This window comes from Phalacrocorax aristotelis, chromosome 15 (assembly GCF_949628215.1).
Source record: "Phalacrocorax aristotelis chromosome 15, bGulAri2.1, whole genome shotgun sequence".
NCBI classification, from domain to species: domain Eukaryota; kingdom Metazoa; phylum Chordata; class Aves; order Suliformes; family Phalacrocoracidae; genus Phalacrocorax; species Phalacrocorax aristotelis.
Genome location: NC_134290.1, coordinates 3640277 through 3662121, shown reverse-complemented (window position 1 = coordinate 3662121; position 21845 = coordinate 3640277). Strand labels below are relative to the sequence as shown.

At 41.2% G+C, this 21845-nt stretch overlaps 1 protein-coding gene and 1 long non-coding RNA gene across 3 annotated transcripts in view; both read left to right on the top strand.

Moving 5' to 3' along the window:
- The window catches only part of MED13L (mediator complex subunit 13L), a 203718-nt gene extending 190422 nt beyond the window's left edge, over positions 1-13296 (top strand). For both annotated transcript variants that reach the window (XM_075110712.1, XM_075110714.1), the window contains 6 exons: positions 590-748; positions 1625-1801; positions 4015-4169; positions 7429-7590; positions 9696-9808; positions 11061-13296. In XM_075110712.1, the coding sequence (XP_074966813.1) occupies positions 590-748; positions 1625-1801; positions 4015-4169; positions 7429-7590; positions 9696-9808; positions 11061-11193 (899 nt within the window). In that variant the 3' untranslated portion in view covers positions 11194-13296. The remainder of the gene's footprint in view (positions 1-589; positions 749-1624; positions 1802-4014; positions 4170-7428; positions 7591-9695; positions 9809-11060) is intronic.
- Positions 13297-15082: 1786 nt separating this feature from the next.
- LOC142065006 (uncharacterized) lies at positions 15083-17289 on the top strand. Its single transcript, XR_012663262.1, has 2 exons — positions 15083-15220; positions 17051-17289. It is a non-coding gene; the product is annotated as an uncharacterized LOC142065006 (long non-coding RNA).
- Positions 17290-21845: the final 4556 nt, after the last annotated feature.

Sequence of the window (21845 nt, the reverse complement as noted above, 5' to 3'; positions counted from 1 at the left end):
ACGTGGGAGTTAAATGGAGTGAAGGCAGGAAAAGAGATTAAGAATTTAATCAGCAAATCCCTTCCTCTGTTTGGACACATAATGTCATTGAAATGGATAGAAGTAGTTTCTTGAATGTGTATCTGCACCTCCACTGAAATGTGCTTTAGTGTATTTTACTCGTAACAAAGTTTTGAACAGAATCGATGCAGTTCAGGAAAAAGATTTGTATGTAAAGGTAAAACACGAAAAAATTTTAAAAAACGAATCTTTATATGTTGCCCTGTTTCACACCAGAAAAGCGCCTCCTCTGCCTTACAGGTAGAATGAAAGGCTCATTTTTAAAGAAGCGCATCATCTTCAGTCATTTGTCAGAGTAATAGTTAGCTCGTGGGAAAACCAACAAACTACCACAGAATAAAATACTCTGCGTAACTGCCTGAGTACCCGGTTTGTGGAGCCGCCCACCGTGCTTACGTGGGGAGGAGGCAATCCAGAGCAGTCCAGTGTTACAGAAACGCAAAGCAATATTAATATTTTGCTATTTTCAAGCAAGTGCTGGCTATTTCAGGCCTCTATTCTATTCTGTCATCATGTTTATTCATTTCAGACTGGAGTATTCTCCTTGGGGAAAGTTCCCTGCAGACAATCAGCAAACAGCTAAAGGAGGTGTGCCGCATGTGTGGCATCTCATCAGCAGACTCTCCTTCTATCCTCAGTGCCTGCTTAGTTGCCATGGAGCCACAGGGGTCGTTTGTTGTGATGCCAGGTAGATTTTATCCGACTATTTAAATGCCAATGAAACTTGTCTGCTTTTATCATACTTATCACATAAGCACGTTAAGTCTGGGAGACTTTGGAGTCCAACAAGAAGACCTTGGCTAGCATGGCTAGAAGTGGCAGAGAATAGGTTGAGCCAGCAGAATTCCCAAAAATACCACAGAGATGCTCCACTGGGAGTGTAGGCTTCTGGGGGAAAGACTGCTGGGTGCCACTGTCAAACGGATGACTTTGTAAGTGGGAGTAAGGGTAAAACCTACTTGCCTTTTCATATGCTTAAGTTATTTAAAGAGTTCAATTCCAAGCAGCAGTCCACAGAATTAAGTTGAAATAAAATTAGATTTGAGGTTCCCTTTACTTACTTGTTGCATTACGTAAGCATGTACTTTCTAATGTGACAAATGACTCTGGTTTTTTAGTTTAGAAATAAAAGATTACTACATGGAACAAAATTAAACGAGCTTGAAAATTACTCATCAAGCTGAATAATTTTCAAAGCAGAGTTTCTGTAACGTGAGAAAATAGACGGCAAGTTGTGCTTTTTTCCATGTCAACCAAAGGGGGTATATTGCATAATTATACGGATGTGTGTGTCTAAAAGAATTTCAACTTGCTTAATTAACAAGTAAATCTTCGATTAAGGGGCAGCAGAATGAAAGGAAAGGTGGGGCATTGTATGGAGATTCACAGAACTAAAGCTTATTTACAACTTGTTCTCTCTTCTAGTAATTTAATCTTTTTAAGAAAAGAACCTTTAAAGGCTTGTATTAGCTTCCAAACCCAGTTTAGAAATTAACTGAATGCAGAATATATATTTTGAAGATGATGTGAATTAATGTCTCTGCCATTGCTTCTGTTCTGGAAGATGCTGTCACTATGGGGTCGGTGTTTGGCCGGAGCACTGCGCTGAATCTGCAGTCATCTCAGCTGAACACCCCTCAGGATGCCTCCTGTACCCACATCCTGGTTTTCCCAACCTCTGCTACTATCCAGGTAGCACCAGCAAATTACCCCAATGAGGATGGATTCAGCCCTACGAATGGTGAGTGAGCGCGAGGGGTGAAACACTTGCGAGGGCTCAGCAGCCTGTTCAGAACACCAGCAGAGCTGTACCGGTCACGGACGAAAACTGGGTGGGCCGGCGTTCTCCCACGGACTCCGTACCACCCCCGCTTAATTTAAAGAGAACAACACTGTACTTTATAGATACAGGATGATAGACTCTGTTTTTCTGAGGTCTGTTTTCAGCTGATCATACTGATTTATTCCAAAAGTGATATTGACCAATCGATATGCAAAATGGCACAGACTATAAAATGCTTTTTCTCGTTGTTGTGACTTCACCAGGGCAACTTATGTTTTATAGTAGCGGTTCGCTTCAGGCCCTGTTGTGTACAAAGCTTGGGAGGAAGGAGGTGCTTGCTTTAGAATTCTAATCTTCTGTAACACAGGCGAAATAGAGCAACCTGAGAATTCTTTCTGCTGGCAAGGTGCTTTTTTGAGCATATTTAACCCTATAGTTTGTGTCAGCAAGACTCTGGTTAATACATTATATCAAAAAAGTATTTTCCTAACTAAATCCTTAAAAATTACTGTAAAATAATTCAAACCAAGAGTAACTACAAACATTTACAACAGAAGTACTTTATGAAGAGGGAAGGTATACAGTATAGAGAGGAAGAAAGGCCCACTATTTTTAATGATAGAGTCTGCTTTGATCTGTTCCTCCTGGAATTTCAGTGGGCCTCACAGAAGGGAAGTTACCCCTCTTAATACTTAAGCAGCTGTCCTTTCAAGGCCCCAGGATCCTGACTGAATGCTGTGCTGACAAATATTTAACCTGCATTAACCTGCCCTTTAGTGCTTCAGATGCTAATTAGAATCAGGTACAAGAACTGGCGTTTTCCAAAATGGTGTTAAATTTAATTTTCTTAACTCCGTTCTACTTAATGATTAAACTGCTTCCTATGCTATTAGCCATCTCATTTATGCTTTGGAGGCTAAGCAGAGCATGACATTAATTCTGTTTTGTTTACTGAGGATGTAGGACAGAAGTTAATAAACTAAGTTAATTCATTGCTCTTGCAATCCCATATTTCTCTTCAGAAGGTGAAGAAAAACAACCACCTGCCTGTTTCAACGCTAGGACTTGAGGGGAAATTAGTTTGACACATGTTTTTCCATTTTCATGTGGAGTAAATCCTTCTTTTTCAAGATAAATTAATTATAATAGGTAGAAATGCATGACTTTTAGGGTTCCATGTGTTTTAGTATAAATTTGGCTGCACTTCCAATTAATCCAGTTAATTCAGACAGCTCCCACTGTCCCTTTCTGTCCCCTAAGATGTACTTTAAATGTCATCATACTGTTTAAATGTCTTTGCCTGCTGAGAGATAAACCCTAGAAACCATATCGCGATGCTTGCAGTTTTTTGCTCTTGTGTTTGTACTGGCTTAGCTTTCCATCACGTAAATTATTCATCGCATCATAACCTGTGTTTCGGATGACTGAGTAATGGAATGTGCTTCTCAGAGAATGCAAACACACTTTCACTGTATCTTTACGCCCTTCCCACATGTCAACATGAACCAAATTAAAATAGCAAGTTCTGATAATGCAACTGTATTTAATTTCTGCGATGAAAGTAAAATATCAAAAGCTGCGTTGCAGGAAATCCTGGTGCAGTATTTGAAATAACAATGAAAGTACGTGGCGTGTGAGCGTGGAGCAGGCCTTGCTGCCCTTACTGAGTCCCTGAGCAACTCCCTTGGAGCTGCTAGGGCTGCTCCCAGATATTTTGAGCAAACGTGCCAGGGCGCTGGTGTGTAGCACTAGAAGCCTGAAGAGCAGCACCTGCTGAGGGTAACATACGTAGGTTTGTTTAATGTATTTCAAGTATTTTGTTAATGGATTTCTGTGACCAACTGCAGAGAGGTGTCTTTTTTTCTGTTACAAAATTCAATCTGGAGTTTTAGTAAGCTCATAGGATGGGATTTTTGTTAACTCTATGGCCATTGTTAAAATTAATTATTTTAACAGACATCTGCCAACTTTTCCTTTCAAGTCTGTGGTTGCAGTTAAAGGTACTAAGAAGGATTAAACAGTCCAGTGTTTACCTCTGCTTTCATCTGCCTCTAGAGTATGTAAAAAAAAAAAAAAAAAAAGATAATAAATTAAAGGGAATGGTAAATTACAAAAAATTCCTGACAAAAATTAGTACAGCACATTGGAAATTATTTTTCTTTCCTTTTCAGATGACATGTTTGACCTCCCGTTCCCAGATGACATGGACAATGACATTAGAATTTTAATAACAGGGAATCTTCACTCTTCACCAAATTCCTCCCCAGTTCCTTCCCCTGGATCACCATCTGGCATTGGAGGGGGATCTCACTCCCAGCATAGCAGGGTAAGGCTGTAGCACCTCAGGGCATATGCTACTTAAAATGAAACATACAAAAGATTCAAATCCTCCAACAAAATTGTTTTTTTCCTGTAGAATTTCCAACATAATTATATCAATAGCAAGCAGAAATTAACGTTAAAATTGAAGGTGCTTGTTAAATTCTGTTGCAGAAGATGTGTCTGCCCTGACTATTTACATCTCTGAAGTTACCTGTTAGTGTATCAGATAATTGAGAGGAAGGGAGAAGGAGGAGGAAAAAGCTTTGGGTGTGTGTGGCAGAGCCACATCTAATGACCCTGTATAAATTTAGCCTGTACTCATGCATTTTTTGTTGTTGTTGTTTTATTATTATTTTGGAAAATCCTATGGAATGTTGCTGGCACAAAGTGACAAGTCTTTGAGAGAAAGGAAGACATGACAGCTCTGTTCACATGAATTTCTAGGGGAGGCAAGAAGGGAACCCTACACATAGAAACTCTGCAGGTGCTGGATGTTTATGCAAATGTTGTTTCCTTAGTAAAAATTAGCCCAGAGCACATAGTGTTTGTAAGTTATTTTTGCTTGAAGTGGCTTTTCTAAAGTCAGTTCCAACACCAGTGATTACTTAAAATGCAAATTATTTTTGGTAATTCAAGGTATTTTTCTGAATCAACTTTAGCATAATTTGGATCATGTTTGATGGAACTCTTCTACTCATATGCTTAATTGTGTAAGGTACCTAGCTGTACTCGTAAAATGGTTTCCATCACAAATATGTAGAAGTTTGATGCTTCATAATTTCCTCTGGAGAAGTTTTATTCTAGAAAAAGTGATTTTAAAGCAGTACCGTATTACTTGTTTACTAAACAATACAGTATTTTATTAAAGAAACAGTCTACTTTTATACAAGAAACAGACGACCCTGTGCATTTAAAAGGTCTGGTTTAGTGATCTGTAATAATTTAAGTAACTGCATCTGGATCTGTGACTGTCGGCTGTGGCTTTAAACAGTGTCATCAAGAGAAGCTATAAATCTGGTATGAAAGGAAGTACTGAATAGGTATTTAGAGGAGGTATACGTACAGCTATTTGCCCATGAATGATGCTGCTCATTCAGCCTCTGTAAGAATGCGGTACATTTTTCTAAATGCAGATAAGGTATCTTAAGAAAATAATTCTTGCTCCCTGAAAATGACTACCTAAATGGTGTTGGCTTCACCACCTGGAAGGATGAAGTGTATATTCCTTGCAACCTCCGCCAAAGTGCCTCAATGGTCAGCTCAATACAGTCTGTGAGTGAAAAATAACTTCTGCATCAGCCACAAAAATGCTAACACTGTATTTTGTGATCTCAGTACGCAACCACCTTACCTTGTGTTAATACTCCAACCCACTTTTCAAAGGCTAAATAATTGCATATTACTGTCACTTGTTTATTTCAAACTGCTATGTGGGCAAAACAGAAGTTTTAAATTGTTACTACACTGTCCGACCGTAAATCACAACTCATCACTCTTTACAGTTTGTCTCCTGTTTAGTTCATTCAACAATCTCTGTTCTGTACCACTTTTAGAAATGTTTGCAAAACTTACTGTCAATGGAGCTCCATCCAAGTGGCTTAAGAACAGCACTGAAAGGTTAATGACCAAAGAGCTTAGAGACATTTCTAGATGACCCTGTCATAGTAATTCAGTTTAACCATTAACAAGGGCCTAGTAATTGATGTGTAATTTTTGCTTTTAAAAAAGCAACAGCGTGTGATCATTACCTTGTGGGTCGGAGAAGGTCAAGCCTTCGTCCATGTAACCCGTAATTGATTGCTGCAGTTTAGCAGTGTAAGTCCTGATTGCTCAGCAGCCGGTTTCAAGGTTCGCTGTTAGGCTGAGTGCCTGCAGCCAGGTGAGCCACAGCCTTCTCCAAGCTTTATGGAGTGTTTAACTTACTTTGATTCCTGATCAAGATATTACTGTTGGAGAAAGACCTGCTCAAAGGACTAGCAGTGAAGGCTTTGAGTTTGGGTTGTTTCTTTGTTTGGTTGGGGCTTTTTTAACCTGTTGACTTAAAAGATATTTATGGATTCAATGAACTGCTATCCCAGTTCTTCAGGGATAAGTTGCAAGTTAAAGTACTTTGCAGGCATCTTTTGGGTTTATGAAATAGGCCCTCTATGAAATAAAAGTGAAAGCAAAATAATAAAGGGTGTTTAAAGAAACAAAAAACAAATGCATATCAATAGGAATGTACCCTAGACTGGAATGGCAGTCGCCCTTTCTGATACCTAAGACGACCCTTGCAGGTTTGGTAACACGGTTCATGATATAGATAAGGATATGTGTATATATACACACACACACAGGGTGAGGTAAGCAAGCTCACACCAAGTATTCCTATCCAACAGCCTTGGGTATGGAAGGTTCATGTGGGTTTTACTCTACAGCAATAAAATCACAAACATATGCTGACAGGCAGCGACTCAAACTCTGATGAAATTTGCTTTACAGCCCGTTTCTTGTTGTTTAACTCTCTCCTCTCCAAATAACTGTCATCCATATATAAGAATATGAGTAACTAATACTGCAAAAATACAGTATATAAATAAATGAATAACTGATGTAAATTGAAAAGCAGGGTAGCTGTTCCTTTTTCCCCACGCTTCACCTCTGCTTGGTAGCACCAATCTAAACAAAGCAAAGTATCTTCTGTCCAGTGTCCAAAGCAAGGAATAGCAAGTATAGCAATTTTCTTCTAAGCCAGCAATGTAACTCACTGAAAAATCAAGTACGGCCAAGCTTATAAAGACGCAGATACTCACTGTTCTTCTGTATTTGTGTGTGTAACACACCCTCCTGCTAGCTTACGTCAGGAAGATCTGTAGCACAAACTGCTGTGTTTGATATGTATAGGAAAAGCCTGCGAGGCTTTTAAATCTTGAATTCAAAACTGGTCTACTCTCTGCATGCACACAAGAAGCTGTTCAGATTCACAGCCATAGCCCAGTGCGTGTCAGTTACTCTGTAGCATCAAATTCCACATGTACTCAGGTCAATTTAGGAGGTTAACATTGCTGTTTGGGAATCTAGAGTGATCCTGGAACATAAGTCTGGAGAACCCAACTACAGGGGAAAACAGAAGGGATTAGGGAACTTTGAGATTCACGAATGACTAAAGAATAGCCCAATAATAACAAGACAGAACTGCGTTAAGGACTGAGTAATTAGTAAACAAAGTTAATGGGGTGTAATGACATAAAACAACAAGCCTGCCTTTTCAACTCTTCTTTCAGAGCCAAGGCGAACGTCTCCTTTCCAGAGAAGCCCCCGAAGAACTAAAGCAGCAACCTCTTGCTCTGGGATACTTCGTATCAACTGCCAAAGCTGAGAATCTTCCGCAGTGGTTCTGGTCATCCTGTCCTCAGGCACAAAACCAGTGTCCCCTCTTCCTGAAGGTCTGTCCTGGTATCCTTTCACAGGGGAAAGAGAAGAACAACTGTATTTATAGCCTATGAATTTTCTTTGAAAATATTGGCTTTGTATGTTACCACAACGGTGACCATACTGGAGATGGAAATACAATCTTTAGGTTTAAATTTACTTAAGATAGCTGGCTATTAAAACTTAATTCTCTCTTCCTAAAGCCCTTACCTGAAAACTGAATAGTTTGGCAGCTTCTAAATATAGAATCATCAAAGCTGTATCCAGTGTTACGGACGTGTCCCAGTTTTCATTTTCAGTCAGCTTAAGACAGGAGGGACATACCTTCTGTTCTGCCACAGTGCAGTTATGACATGTAGATTAAAACTTAGAATGGAGCGTAGCACCTCCAGGTAAGAGCATTTACTATCCACTTCTGTTCTCTAGTTGTAGAAGTTGCACAGTGGAGTCTGTAGTGTCAGTGCGAACCTGATACCTTCCATTCCAGAACTGCAAGTGCTTGCAAGATGTGTCCAGCAGAATTGGTTCAGCTACTAGAGATTCACTGATCCCTGTAGAGTGTCATCCAGCTTCTTATTTGAGTGAATCAAAAAAATGAGCATGGAAAGAACGTGAAAAATCTGCCTTGAGTAGCATTGCATAACTATTCAAGCAAACAACATATAGAGACATATATAAAGACAGTACCACTTACTTTATCCATTCCCAGCTTAATTAACAAATACCAAATATTTTTGCAAGTCTATTAACTGAATTCTCTCATCCATGTCTGTCAGGCAGTTATCAGAGTAAAGGTGTTCAGTATTTTTCAGTTCCCTTGTGCAAAAAAAGCAATTTTGGGACTGATGTTAAACAGTCAGCATGGCAGGCTTTATTCAGTATAGCACCTCTGCCAGCAAAGTACTTTATTCCTTGCACTCTGCACTTTTCTTGGATAGATTTCCCTGAATTATGTGCTTTTCTTCAAACCTACAGAACAGAGATCTCAAAATAATATGAAAAATAAACCACCACGTTTTAGGAGCTAGAGATGAAGTTTTTTGCTAAACTTTAAATTACCTTTTTTTTGTGAATGAGTAATCCAAAGCCTATGTTTCAGTTCCAGCAGTAAAAACATAGTCAGCAGAGCTCCAGGCAACTTTATGAATTCCTTCCATAAGCTTATACTAGATTTGTACTAGAGAGAAGGAGCCACCACCCTTCCCTACACCACCACCCCCAGCCCAACACAATTGCTCTCTCAGATCTAGGCTGAATTAAATGTTTAATTTGACTTGGAACATACCGTTTTGGTTTGGACAACTTTCCATAAAAGCAAGGGGCTGAATTCATGCAGTAACTTGTACACCAGTCAGTGAGCCGGTGGTGCTGTCTCCTTTATGCTGCACCGCGCTGCAATTAGGAAACTTGTATGGCATGTGAGGCATACAGATTCAAATCATCTTTGTCTGATTTGGATTAAGTATTTTTGAGCTAAAGCATTTCACCTCTAATGTGCGTGCCATAATTGGAGGAGTATAAATTAGAGGTTTTGCCTCGGCAGGCCATGTGGCGTATTTCGCTTCCCACTTGAAAGGCTGACATGGTTGCTCTACCCTCAGCACATGATCAATGATAAGTCCCTTTCCTACTCCTGTATAAACTAATGCACAAGCCTCGCTCCAGAATAAAGATGGGACAGACTGAGGAAGCGTAACAGCAGAGAGGGAGAGAGGCGACACCAAGCGTTCTGGCTGCACACCCCACCTCCCTGTGCTACTCCCTGATGGCTCTCCTACTGGGAGAGTTTGAGGAAATGGAATGGTTTGCTACCGAAATACCAAAAGAAACACTGACACATCCCAAGTGTTCCCCCTCATCGCTTCTTCCCTGACTGAAATTGAGAACACAATTGAACTTTTTTTTTTTTTTCCCCCAAAGATCCTGGATTCCAGTCAGAAAGAGAAGTCGGTTTATTCAAAAATATAGTTATTATGGAAGTTCATGGTCATGGTGGGTTCAACAACAAATTGCCAACTTTCTGTGCTGTCCTGAGACAATTCAGAATGTATTTGTGCACTGTGAATCTTTAGAAGTATGTGCTTCTAAGGGTTAATTTGTGCTTTTCTCCTTTACACAGGCCTCATTACATCACCATATCTCTGTAGCGCAGACAGATGAGCTCCTACCTGCCAGAAATTCTCAGCGAGTTCCTCACCCCCTTGACTCTAAAACTACATCAGATGTCTTGAGGTAACACCTTTTAGGTTTTGCATTTCCTCCCTGAGGTTAAGGGGACTGAGCTCTGAAACTTCAGAGGGACCTTTTCTTGTCGACCTGGCAAAATTATTTCTTAGCTTCCTCAACAGCTTATGATTCTGCTATGCCCTACGTGTGTGTCTTAGAGCAGTGGGCAACTCCTACTACAGCTGCAACCTCCACCACCAAAGAGCAGGACTTGGAGGGTTACCTCATTAGCTCTCCGCACTATAGAAAACTATGTAAAGAAAACTTACGAACAGCTTTCCTTACAGAGTGGACACCTTGGTTTGCCGCCCAAAGATTGTTCTGTTTAGTTGGTGGTCTAATCTGGACTGTGTCGATAATTATCTTCACTCACCAAACGAAACTGATTTATAGATGGAGATAAAAGTACTTTCCTGATACCAGTATCTGAGGAGCTGGGATATAAAGGAGATATTATTCCTGAGTTAATACAGGGTTGTTTATCGTATGGTACAAGATAACCACTGTTTGCCTCCATCCCACCTGTTGGGGACTGAAAAAAGATCTGTTTTATGAGACAGCATACAGCGTGGAACACACCAGTGAGCAAACATGTACATTTCACCAAGTAGAGGGTATCAGCAGGAAACTGACGAATAATCTAAGAATATCGGTGGTGTTTGTATTATTCTAGAAGATCTGAATTTGCATCCTTGTAGAGGACTTGAGCTATCACAACTGTCCTGAGGTGCTACGGACTTTGTTTTGGGTAAAAGGATGGTGCAGTGCACAGGGAACGAAGGAGATACAACAGACACAAGTTACAACATGAGAAATCCTAATCAGATACAGGATCACACACGAAGTGTGATCAAATACTGGCAGAGGTTGCCCAGAGAGGCTGTGGGACCTCCATCCTTAGAGGTGTTCAATACTCAAGGCTTTCAATACAGTGGTGGATTAAACCTCCAGAGGTTCCTTCTGAACTAAATTGCTCTATGATTCCATTATCTCTACTACGTACTGGCGAGGGCCTACATTCAGAGGGCTTGGTTCCAGTTCAAACATATTAAAACTAAAGATCCGTGCTTCCCCCTCCCCTTTTCAGTGAGGTTCCTACTTTGCCACCACCACCACTGTTAATTCAGCCAGGCACTCCTCCTGCCGCTGTGTCTCCAGGAGAAAACAGAGCTAAGTTTAAGTAGATCTTCTAGAAAATACAGGAAGGGAAGGAGTAAACAATCCCAGTTTCATTTCTCTCTGCATTTCTCTTCTGCAGGTTCGTTTTGGAGCAGTACAATGCACTGTCCTGGCTTACGTGTAACCCTGCCACTCAGGATCGCAGCTCCTGCCTTCCTGTCCACTTTGTGGTGCTCACTCAGTTGTATAATGCCATCATGAATATACTTTAATAGATGCGAAAGCACTTGTTCTTCTGGCTTATTCTCCCCTTGACCTGAGAAACGTGCCACAGTCTGCAAAGATCACGATTTTGCTTCTCTTCAGACCAGTCCTGTGCTGTGCTTCTGTTCCTCCAAAAGCACATGTGAATTCTGCAGTGTTCAAAACTAAACTACCCATTGACATCTCTGGCAGCTTCAGTCCAAAATCTGGGAACATCCAATAACAGTGAACACAGTGTAACCTCAAGCCAGTGTTAGTTTGGTGGCCCAGTAACTACTGGTCAGTGTGATTATTTTTTTTTAATATTTTATTTTTTTAAGGAAGACGACAGTATCTTTTTGCATTAGGAACTCTGATAAACAACCAAGAGCAGTTTCAGCCCTGCAAGTAAAAATACCTTGTAGTGACCAGTTGGGGTTGTCCAAAACTTTTGTTGTTCGATCATCATAAACTGGGACTTTGCAGGAGGAAAAAAAAAAAAGGAAAAAAAAAAAAAAAAACCCAAAAAAAACCCAAAACCACAACAACCCACACAATTGTAATGTCGTATAAATATTGGAGTTTTCTGTCTGCCTGGAGTTCCTGTCAGAGTGGATTGGGATGAATGCATGCATTTGTTACCTGTCCATGTAGATATGAATGGTCTGGAGATACTTTATTTATTTTTAAGTTTGGGGAGGGGAGGGATTAAATTATAAAGGACCAGGAACAGTAGAATATCTTAAAAAATCCAGCTCCGTTCCACCGTAGGGTTATTTATCTACATACCTCTCACTCGTCTGACCTAGAAATCAAAAGTGAAGCTAGTAACAATCAAAGTCCAAGCTGGGAAGGGAGAATCATGTTCTGGTAAGGAAATACTTGTATTTTAAGGAATTCTCACCTGCATTTAGCCTGGTTAAAGCACGGAATGGCCAGTGTTTGATGAAGGATAACACTACCTAGTGGAAGAAGAGTGAGTGAGAGGTAGGGAGGAAAAATACTTTGAAGCCCAATGTAAGGGCAAATGGAAAGTGGTAAATTAATCTATTGTAGAGCTATGATTGAAATATATTTCCAGTAAATTTAGTGATGCTAGAAAAGTATTTACTGAAACCCAAGTCGCCCTTTAATTCTGGGCAGACTCGTCCATGTACATATCCAAAAAGATGGTTTTTGTTTACACTAAATCAGTTACAAATCTGGTGTATTTTTTCTGACTATAGGAATATTATTTCAAAGAAATAATTTTTAAAAATTATATCATTAAATTAGTACTTGAAGTTATACCACTGTGGTGGAAAAGTTACTTTGTTTAGTAAAATGATTGCCATTTTAAAGGTTAATGGCTAATTGAAGTATTTTTATGACTCCTTCATTCCAGGCTTCAAGGGGTTTATATTTAAACTCCATTTTCTAATGTTTGTTGTTGCACTGTGCAGCAGGCATGGACTGCCTTACGTGAGGGGTCGGGCACTTTGATCAGGCTGTGTGACCTAGTTATCTATCTGTGGAGAAAAACCTACAAATTTTAAAGTTCTTCCAAAAGACTTTCATGTTCTGGTTAAAAAAAATGAAATTCTATGATTTTAAAAAGTATTTTTCTTGAGATAATGTAACATTTAAAACAAATTATATAAAATAATAAAAAAAAAGAATTGCTTGTGTAACGAGAAGGTGAAGTCAGAGAAGTAACCTGTAAATGGATTATTTCATTCTCTGCACCAAACCTCCCATGTGGGTATCCTCTTTGCAATGTATAGGTTTAAAAAAAAAAAAACCTGATATCAAACCATTTGTATCTAATGTGTACAGTGTAAAATTGACTTTAAAAATATTGCAGTACTATTTTTTCTTAATCAGAAAAGAAAATTCTCAAGGCCTTTTGAAGAGCATAAAAAGATGAAGATTGTAAACTTGTATAAAAAAAATTTAACTTGGGGAGGAAAAAATGTAAAGTAGACATTTGTAATCTTTTACCATTTGGGGGTTATTTGTTCCCAGGATTCATCTGAACTTTGGATTATTATTTTGTTTGTTCTTTTTAAATGGGCCGTTTTTATCCAGGGGCGTTTCTTCCCCAGAAACCTGGTTCTAAGCAAAAATTAAAAATAAAAAAAGGGCAGCAAGGAGTAGTTTTCATCTGGTGTCTTTTATTTAATTTTTTTAAGTTAAGAGAAGCTGGTGACATATTTATACGTTTTTGTGCAAAATAAATGAATGGCAATAGATTTTAAAGAAAAATCTTATGTACTTCAGTGTGAAAAGTTCTGTATAATATTTCCCTTAAATATGCATTATTTTACTTGTGAGTTTTTTACTGAATTAATCTGAAATGTACAAGCCCTGGCTTTCCTACAGAGTGAAGAAAGTTATTTTATTTTTTTTTAATTTCTAACTTTGGAAATTCATGCCTAAATCAGAATTATTATTACAGTTGTCTGAGCTAAAGGGAGAGGGAGGGGGTGGGGAATGTCCAGCATGCTTGTATGTATATTTCAGAACCTTTTTTAAATGTAAAAGCTGTACATTTCTGGGGAGTTCTGAATTCCTTTTTGGTTTGGTTTTTTGTTTTTTGTTTTTTGTTTTTTTTTTTCTCTCTGAGCATTTTGCAGTGAGCTTCTTTTATATATAGCCGACAATTTGAAAGAAAACAAAAAAAAAAAATGTGAAGTTCATTTTAAATCTACAGTATATCGCTGGTACAATACACTAAAAAAAAAAGACTTTGATAAAAAGAAACAATAATAATAAAGACCTCCATTTTAAATGTCATTCATATATACCTTGTGGATGAGAGCTATATACTTTTACACACTTTTTTAGATGAATAAATTATTGAATTACTGAAACTGTTGGTGGAGTTTTATTCTTATGAGTATTTTCTTGAACTCTTAATGTTAGCATTCCTAGTAGAGGAGGGCTTGCATTATAAGGTATAGATTCCATGTGATATGAATGGAATTGAAATTAATTTAAAGGCTCTTTAATATTTTTTTTACTTTAGAGACAGGCACTGCTGCCTTCCCTGCATTAACCCAGTCCCTGCATGCCTTTTAGATTTGCTGTGTGCTGATAAAGCTATGGCTTTATGAGTAATACGGCTCATTAAAACGTATAAAGGTTCACACCGCAGCAGTACTTTTCTTTAAAATGGAAATAAAAGCAAAATGGAATAGTCATTCTATTTAAGATCGTGGCTGTCGTGAGAGGACATTAGGTGCCACTAACGTAAATGCTGAGATGACCAGATGTAAAATTCTGCCATGTGGGGTGGGTGGAAGCAGCCTGGGATCATCTGCTGACACATGAGCAGTAGTTGCTTTACGTTAGCAACTCTAATCACAAGAGCTTCATTCATCAATTACAGATTAAATGTCTCCAGATACACCAGGTAAGTCTTCAGTAGATTTCAGTGGCACATCAAAGTCTTGTGACCTCCTTCCCTTGCAGCAGGACTACGAGAGGATGACCAAAGTGCAGTCGGCTCCAGACTAAAGAGGAACACGAGACCAGATCTGCTGCTTCGGGTTGCTCAGAGCAGCATCCTGGAGGAGCTGGAGACTCAGCTGGATGTGTCCTTGAGCAGCCTGATAAATTATCCCTGCTTTGGACCAAGGGGCTTGGTTGGACTGTTAGATTTAAGCAGGTCCCTTCAGACCGAGACATTTTGGATTTAGCAGGCTAATTTCTAAACACAGGAGTGCAAAAAGCCTGATAAATTAACTAGACCCCAGGCCCTTTCACATTGCTACACCAGACAAGACCAGAGGTCTGTTTTGCATTCATCTCCCACAAGAGTAGTTGTGGGAAAACTTAAAACAGAATCTTCAGATAATACATAATTTTCTGTACTTACAGAAGGGACAAATCTCTGAGCCTCCGAAGTATATTTTACACACCGTATCCCTTGCGTTACTCTTCAACAAAAAACCTAAAGCAAACTGCAGCCTGCCCCTTCCCTTCTTTCCAGTAGTAACTGCACCATCAGCCATGGCCAGCCTGCGCTGCCGGTGGGAGCCGCCTATTTTCAGCAGTGGTGACTGTCAAAATCAGGTGAGAGTTTCTCTTCCCAAAATGCTTTTAGACCTGTCCTTTGAGCTCTTGCAACATGTACTAAAAGAACTCCTTTTCCATGAGGAGATGGAGCCCATTTTTCCACCCCGTCACAGCTCCTGTGACTGGAGCGAGGAATTACCACTCGGTTGCATGGCTGTTTTAATGGCCACTTGAGGTCTCCTCAGTAGTTGTTCTTTGTAGCCCGCTTTAATTTTGGTGGATCTTATTTCTAAATTTCAAGTTATATAGTTACAGAAATAGTCCCTCTGATTTTGCCATCTTTTATTTTTAAACTTTTCAAGCTCGTATCTTTTAGTTCACTATCGGTAAATTCTTAATACGTTACATTGTACAATTAACTCGTACAAGTTCTTACAGAATAGTTATGCCTCAGCGTTCCATTGTCCATGCTGTAAGTAGATGGAATTACTGCAGAGTATTTTTTAACTGGAGATTACTTTCTGGCTAATTCATTGCCTTTAAAGACAAAAACTACTAACTAAATATGCTGTTCCATGAAGACTGTAAGGAAGAATCAAATGAAAACACTAAAATCTCAGTTGATTTGTAACAATAATGTAATATTTATGACAAATGGATACAGCACTGGGGTGATGGTGTCTTTAATACTAATGAAGAAAATGCTTTTAAAGATTAGGCTGATATGAAACTTCTTTTTCTAACTGCCATTTCTATTTTTGGCAAAACGTCATGGCCACCTGAAAACAGTTTAAGTGCACGTAGAAAGCATCAGAATTCATGAAAGTAAACATGAGGTTTATGGTCAGTCTCTCACCATTTATAGTGGAAATAAAAACAGCCCTGAGATCCACAAACGGGAAGTCTGGTCTTTAACAACAAAGCAGTATTTATAAAATTATGCTGCTTCCACTTCCCTATTTTGAAACCAAACCTCAGCACCCCACCAAATGTTTACATGGGCAGAGCCTGTTTTATGGTTAACTGGCTAGAGAAGCAGGTATCAACGCAGAAGTCCCATAGGGCTGCCCAGGAGATATGTAAACCTCAGTGCTATTTTAATGAAACCAGAAATACTCCTCAAAAACCTGAAACAAGATGACACCAAGGTCTGTGAGAAGCCAGCTCTGAATGCAGACTGCCCTCAGCTCTTGCTGACCAAGATCCACCTTACTGATCAACTCTGTTGAAGTCTGCGTTCAAGCTCCAGTTCTGAGACCATTCAGTACATGTCAGTGCTCGCTTTGGTTCTAGACTAGGAATTCTCAGCCAACTGGCAGTCTAACCATGCTATAAGCATATATAATATAGCTTATATAAGCTATAAACATAGCATACATGCTCACTTATGTGTATAAACATGAGCTTTTTTGCCTATAAGAAGTGCTTATTAAAACCTTTCAGAATTATGATACCATAAAAAAACCAAAGCAAAACAAGAAAAGGCTTCGTATCACAGCCCCTTCCTGAAAGCTAGCACGGACACTGTCATAGCTAGAACCCTACTACAGACTCTCTCTACCAGAACATCTTTCGTGGTCCTGCAACAAGAACCAAAGGCAGTACCTGCCAGAAATCACTGGCTAACTCTGCTTGCTCTGCAGAGAGCGTGCCCCCAAGGCCCAGAGACTGGATTAGTGACAGATGTCATTACTGGACTTGGACTCAAACATGGATTTGAGGACATGACAGCAGCCTCTGCTGTTAACACCCTCCTCACTCCTAGAAGCCATGGCTCATTTTTCAGTTCTTAATCAACCTCCTGGTACCGAGCCACCTTCTTTACCCTTACATCCCAGGAACACGGTTTCTGTTCTACCTCGCATGCACCTTTTTTTGGTTTGACAGACGCTTCATTTCAGAAATACCTGCTTCTGCAAGATGTTTGTCACCTACCCGCTGACATCATCTAACCTCACAGGCAGTGAGCCTCACTCCAGCTGGGTCACTTTAAAAGGCACAGACAAGCCAGCAGAAAACCGATTTGTATTAGAGTTGCCCACGTGGCAACCATAGCAGGCCTAGGGCCTTCACAAATGGAATTTATTTTCCTTACACAGTAAATTAGACATATGTTTAAAAAAGTCCTACCAGCCTGACAGTCTCTTTGTTTTTATTTAAATATTATGCCATTTTGAAAATGTCAAACTGTGGTCTAAATCTAGGAAAAACCTATATTCTGAAACACATTGCTGTTACCGCGAGTTTTTTGAGAAACTCCTGCCAACAGATTCTAATATCCAGGATCACAGTTAAAAAAGGAACACACACCCCTGCACAAAAAGCTCACAGGTTCCTCCAATTCTGTAAAACTTAATCCCACAGGTGGGGGGGGAATCATAATTTTCTTAAGTTTTGCAGTTGGGTGAATACTTTAAGAAGTCTTTTTAAGCCAACCATTTTTTGGTTATCTGTGATTTCCCACAGTCAGTGACGGCTGTGATGTGTCGCATGGATCACAACTGTTACATTCTCTGTGCGGGGGCTGTCTGCCGTCTTCCGAAGTCACAGCCATGTCCCCTCTCTTCCAGCAGGGGTCACGTTTTGATGGCAAATGAAACTACAGATTCCTCATAGAACGGGCTTTAAAAAAACACATTAAACTACACACATCTACAGAGCTCGATCATTAAAGGTCAACCACACGAACAGGTGTGGGTTCATTGGTCAAAGTGCTCTACCCCTACTTGTAATCAGGTTCAGTGGTAATTTCATTAGTGCCTGGGGAAAAGACAAGTGCAAGAGAAGCAGGTGATGGGGGTAAGGTGCGTGCGGCAGGGAAAGAGAGGCTGTTAATCCCAGCAGGGTAATGGCCCATAGAAGTGCTAAAAGAAAGGTTCTGCGAGCAGTCTCCTAGCTGCTGGGTTAAGCAGCATTTTAGCGTTAAAAGTAATTGCCTTTGTATTTCTTTCCCTGTTCAAAAGCTGGGAGTGTGTGGAGGAGGCATTCTGCTGCAATGACACACACTAGTGCACAACTGGATTGTCAAGGGATGGCCAGGAGACAGAAAAGAAACCTGAAAGGGAACACAGAAAAGGCAGCATTCAAGCCTGGTCGCAGGGTGACTTTAGACATAAATAATGGTGAGTCCAAGTGGAAAACAACGCAAGCTTCAGAGCAGGCCTGTCGCATCAAGATCCATGTTGTCTTCTATTGCAGCAGAATGACACCTCTCGTTTGCTGCTAGCAGCAGAACTGGAGATCTCCCCCATCATTTGTTTGCCTTTCTCATCACACTTTATGTTCCTGACTTGTTTTTTGATGTTGGGCCTTTTTAGCTAGTGACATGTTGCTTCTATTTTAAAACAATCTTTCTTCCTCTAGCATACTTAAGGGAGCACACAATACTCTTTCCACGAGTGCGTTTTTGCACTAAGGTGGCAAAACCTTCCTTCCCTAAACAATTCTAGTGAGAAGCAGAGAGGACATAGAAGGGGAAAAGACAAGCAAGGGAGAAGGGTGAATTAAAATATTTCAACTACTACGCTGAGAACACCTATGCATAGAAAGTGGCTCCATTCCACCAACTGTGGGAGCCGTTCTCAGTGCTCATAAACCACGTTTTTCTTCTTTTACACAACTTGAAAATACAGTGGGGTTCAGTTCAGACTAGGGATCATACAGGAACTTGTACACCCTTAACAGTACACACATGTACCCATGCAGGCAGAGAGCTGGACAGAAGGTCTTGTTCCCTCCGCTGAACCCAACAACCGTGCACAAATGCGCACAATCAGCCGAGCTGCCAGGCCAAGCCGCACCTTGTTCTCTGCAGCTACAGGCAAAGCCCTGCACAGAGCACCAGGCCACGCTTCCACCCTCCCCTTCTCTCATGGGTCTGCAGGGGACAGCCTGCTCCCTGCCCTGCAGTCCCAGTTAGACCTCTGCCCGCTCCTGCCTCCCTCCTTTGTGCTGACATTTAGCAAACAGCAGGGGAGTGTTCCGCTGTCTCCGTTTCAGAGGCATTACCACCAAATCAGCTCACAGGGCAAGCAGACAGCAGCCCATGGTACCTCCAGAGGTGAGGGGCACTGGCACTAAGCGTTAATGCATAATCTCGGTATGCCTGAGGCCAAGCAGTTATGGAATGCTACTGCTGTTCCAAGTTTCTGTGCAACTACTATCCATCAGTTCAGCCTCCTAAACAATATATTTCCAGTTATTAAGTCTATAGTTATACAGAAGAACAGCTCCAGATTTAATAAGCAAATAAGGGAGGCATGCTAAAAGGCTTGGGCGGAGAGGAAAGATCTAAGCTCTAATTCTAAACCTGCCAAAATTGATGTGTGATACCAGGCAATTGTTGGCTTTTTTACTCCTTGTCTGTGTAACAGTCATAATGATACTGATACGCCTGCCTGGCTCTGTGGTTAGCGTAAGTGAAAGACACTCAGACAGAAGAATGCAAAGCACTAGTCTCCAAACTGCTGCAAAAGTCAGTATAGTAAGATGACATAAATTTATTCAGGACAATGGAAACTAAAACTTCCTGCACACACTTAACAGAAAGATCCCAGAATGTTGAGAAGCTGGCAAATAAAATGTCAGAAGGAATCCATAGTAAGACATAAAAAAAATTTCAAAAGAATGATGCAAAATGCATGCAAAATTGCCTCTAAACAAGGCTACAGCCTTAGGATGTAACGTTCAGAAGACCTCAGTCAAGCCACTGTATGGACAGAGCATGCCCATGCCTTCAACTCTGCACAGTCCTGGGGAGATCCAATCTCAGAAAGGATACAACAGAACTGCAAAGGTACAGAGAAGAGTAGCAAATATAATCAAAGACATGGAATGGCCATAATAAAAAAGAAAGACTAAACAGACAGGGATCATTCACTCCAGGAAAAAAAAAAAAAAAAAGAGGGATGTCTGAGGTTAAGCAAAGACAGACAGGGAATGGAATTTTTTTTTCCTCACCACATGAGACCTAGAAGACAGCCTCCAAAATCTGCCTAGGTGTGCTGGCTGGGATAGAGTTAATTTTCTTTCCAGTAGCTCACATGGGGCTGTGTTTTGGATTTGTGCTGGAAGCAGCGCTGACAGCCCAGGGATGTTTTCCTTCCTGCTGAGCCTGGATTACACAGAGCCAAGGTCTTTGCTGCCTCTCACCCCACCAGCAAGTGGGCTGGGGGGACACAAGGGGTTGGGAGGGACACGGCCGGGACAGCTGACCCCAACTGACCCCAGGGATGTCCCACACCGTATGACATCATGCCTGCACATAGAGCTGGGGGAGGAAGGAGGAAGGGGGGGACGTTGGGAGCGATGGCGTTTGGCTTCCCAAGTCACAGTTACGTGTGATGGAGCCCTGCTGTCCTGGGGCTCGCTGAGCCCCTGCCTGCCCGTGGGGAGTGGTGAATGAATTCCTTGGCCTGCTTTGCTTGTGCACGCGGCTTTTCCTTTACCTGTTAAGCTGCCTTTATCTCAGCCCTCGAGTTATCTCACTTTTAACCTTCCAGTTCTCTACCCCATCCCACTGGAGGGGAGTGAGCAAGTGACTGTGCGGGGCTTAGTTGTCAGCTGGGGTTAAACCATGACATATATGAAGCAGCTGAGGAGAAGGAGAGTGGTTTAGATTCTTAACCAAAAAAAAAAAAATTCCTAATTTTGCATTACTCCTAAAGCTAATATATCCTTATATGCGTTCATCCTAAAAGAAGGATCCTTTTATGAAGAGGAACCTTATATACTTTTAACCCTAAAGCAAATATATCCTTTTAATCCTAAAGCAAACAGATCCTTTTAATCCTAAAGCAAATATAACCTTATATCCTTTGGTATATAAAAATCCTAGTTTTGCTTTAATTCTCAACCTTCGCTCTGTACGAAGGGCTGAGGGAGGAGGGGAGTGGTTTGGTTTTGATACATGAGAAGAAAGGAAGAAAGCACAGATCCCCCATTGAGTTTTTCAGGCCCATCAGGAGAAGATGGGCTCATCGGCTCATAGAATGGCTTGGGTTGGAAAGGACCTTTAAAGACCACCCCGTCCAACCCCGCGCCGTGGGCAGGGACAGCTCTCGCTAGATCGGGTTGCTCAAGGCCCAGCCGACCTGGCCTTCAACACTTCCAGGGACCCACAGCCTCTCTGGGCACCTGGTCCAGGGTCTCAGTGCCCTCACGAGCAGAGGCAGCTCCCCCGGCCTGCCCCGTGTGCCCCGGCCCCTCACCACGCTGACAGCCTGGGGTGGGCCCGCACCCCACGTACCAGTGTCCTTCCTGGGCTGGGGCGACCAGGAGGGGACTGGGGAGTCCAGACGCTGTTGCCCAACTACCAAATAAGAAGGCGAAGAAAAGCATTTTTACTGTAACCTTCTTGGTCTATTGGGTGTTTGTTTTTAACTTTTTACTGCCCAATCTTGTCAAGAACTGGCGAAGCATCTACAAGGGTCCTCAATGCTGAAGGCCAGCACGTCTTCCTAGCACACCTGTGGTCTTCTGCATCTCCAGAGGAACGGCTGCCTCGCTGACATCTGCTGTTCTTCGTGTGCCACCGTGGAGGGTCTGGCTTCATCTCCAACCTCCTGTCGGGCAGCCTTCTCATCCTCAGGCCGGAGAACCCCTGCCTCCAGGCCCCAGGGACCTTGGTGACCCCTGAGGGACTTCTCCCAGCACAGAAGCCCGGTGGAGGCCATGTTGTCTC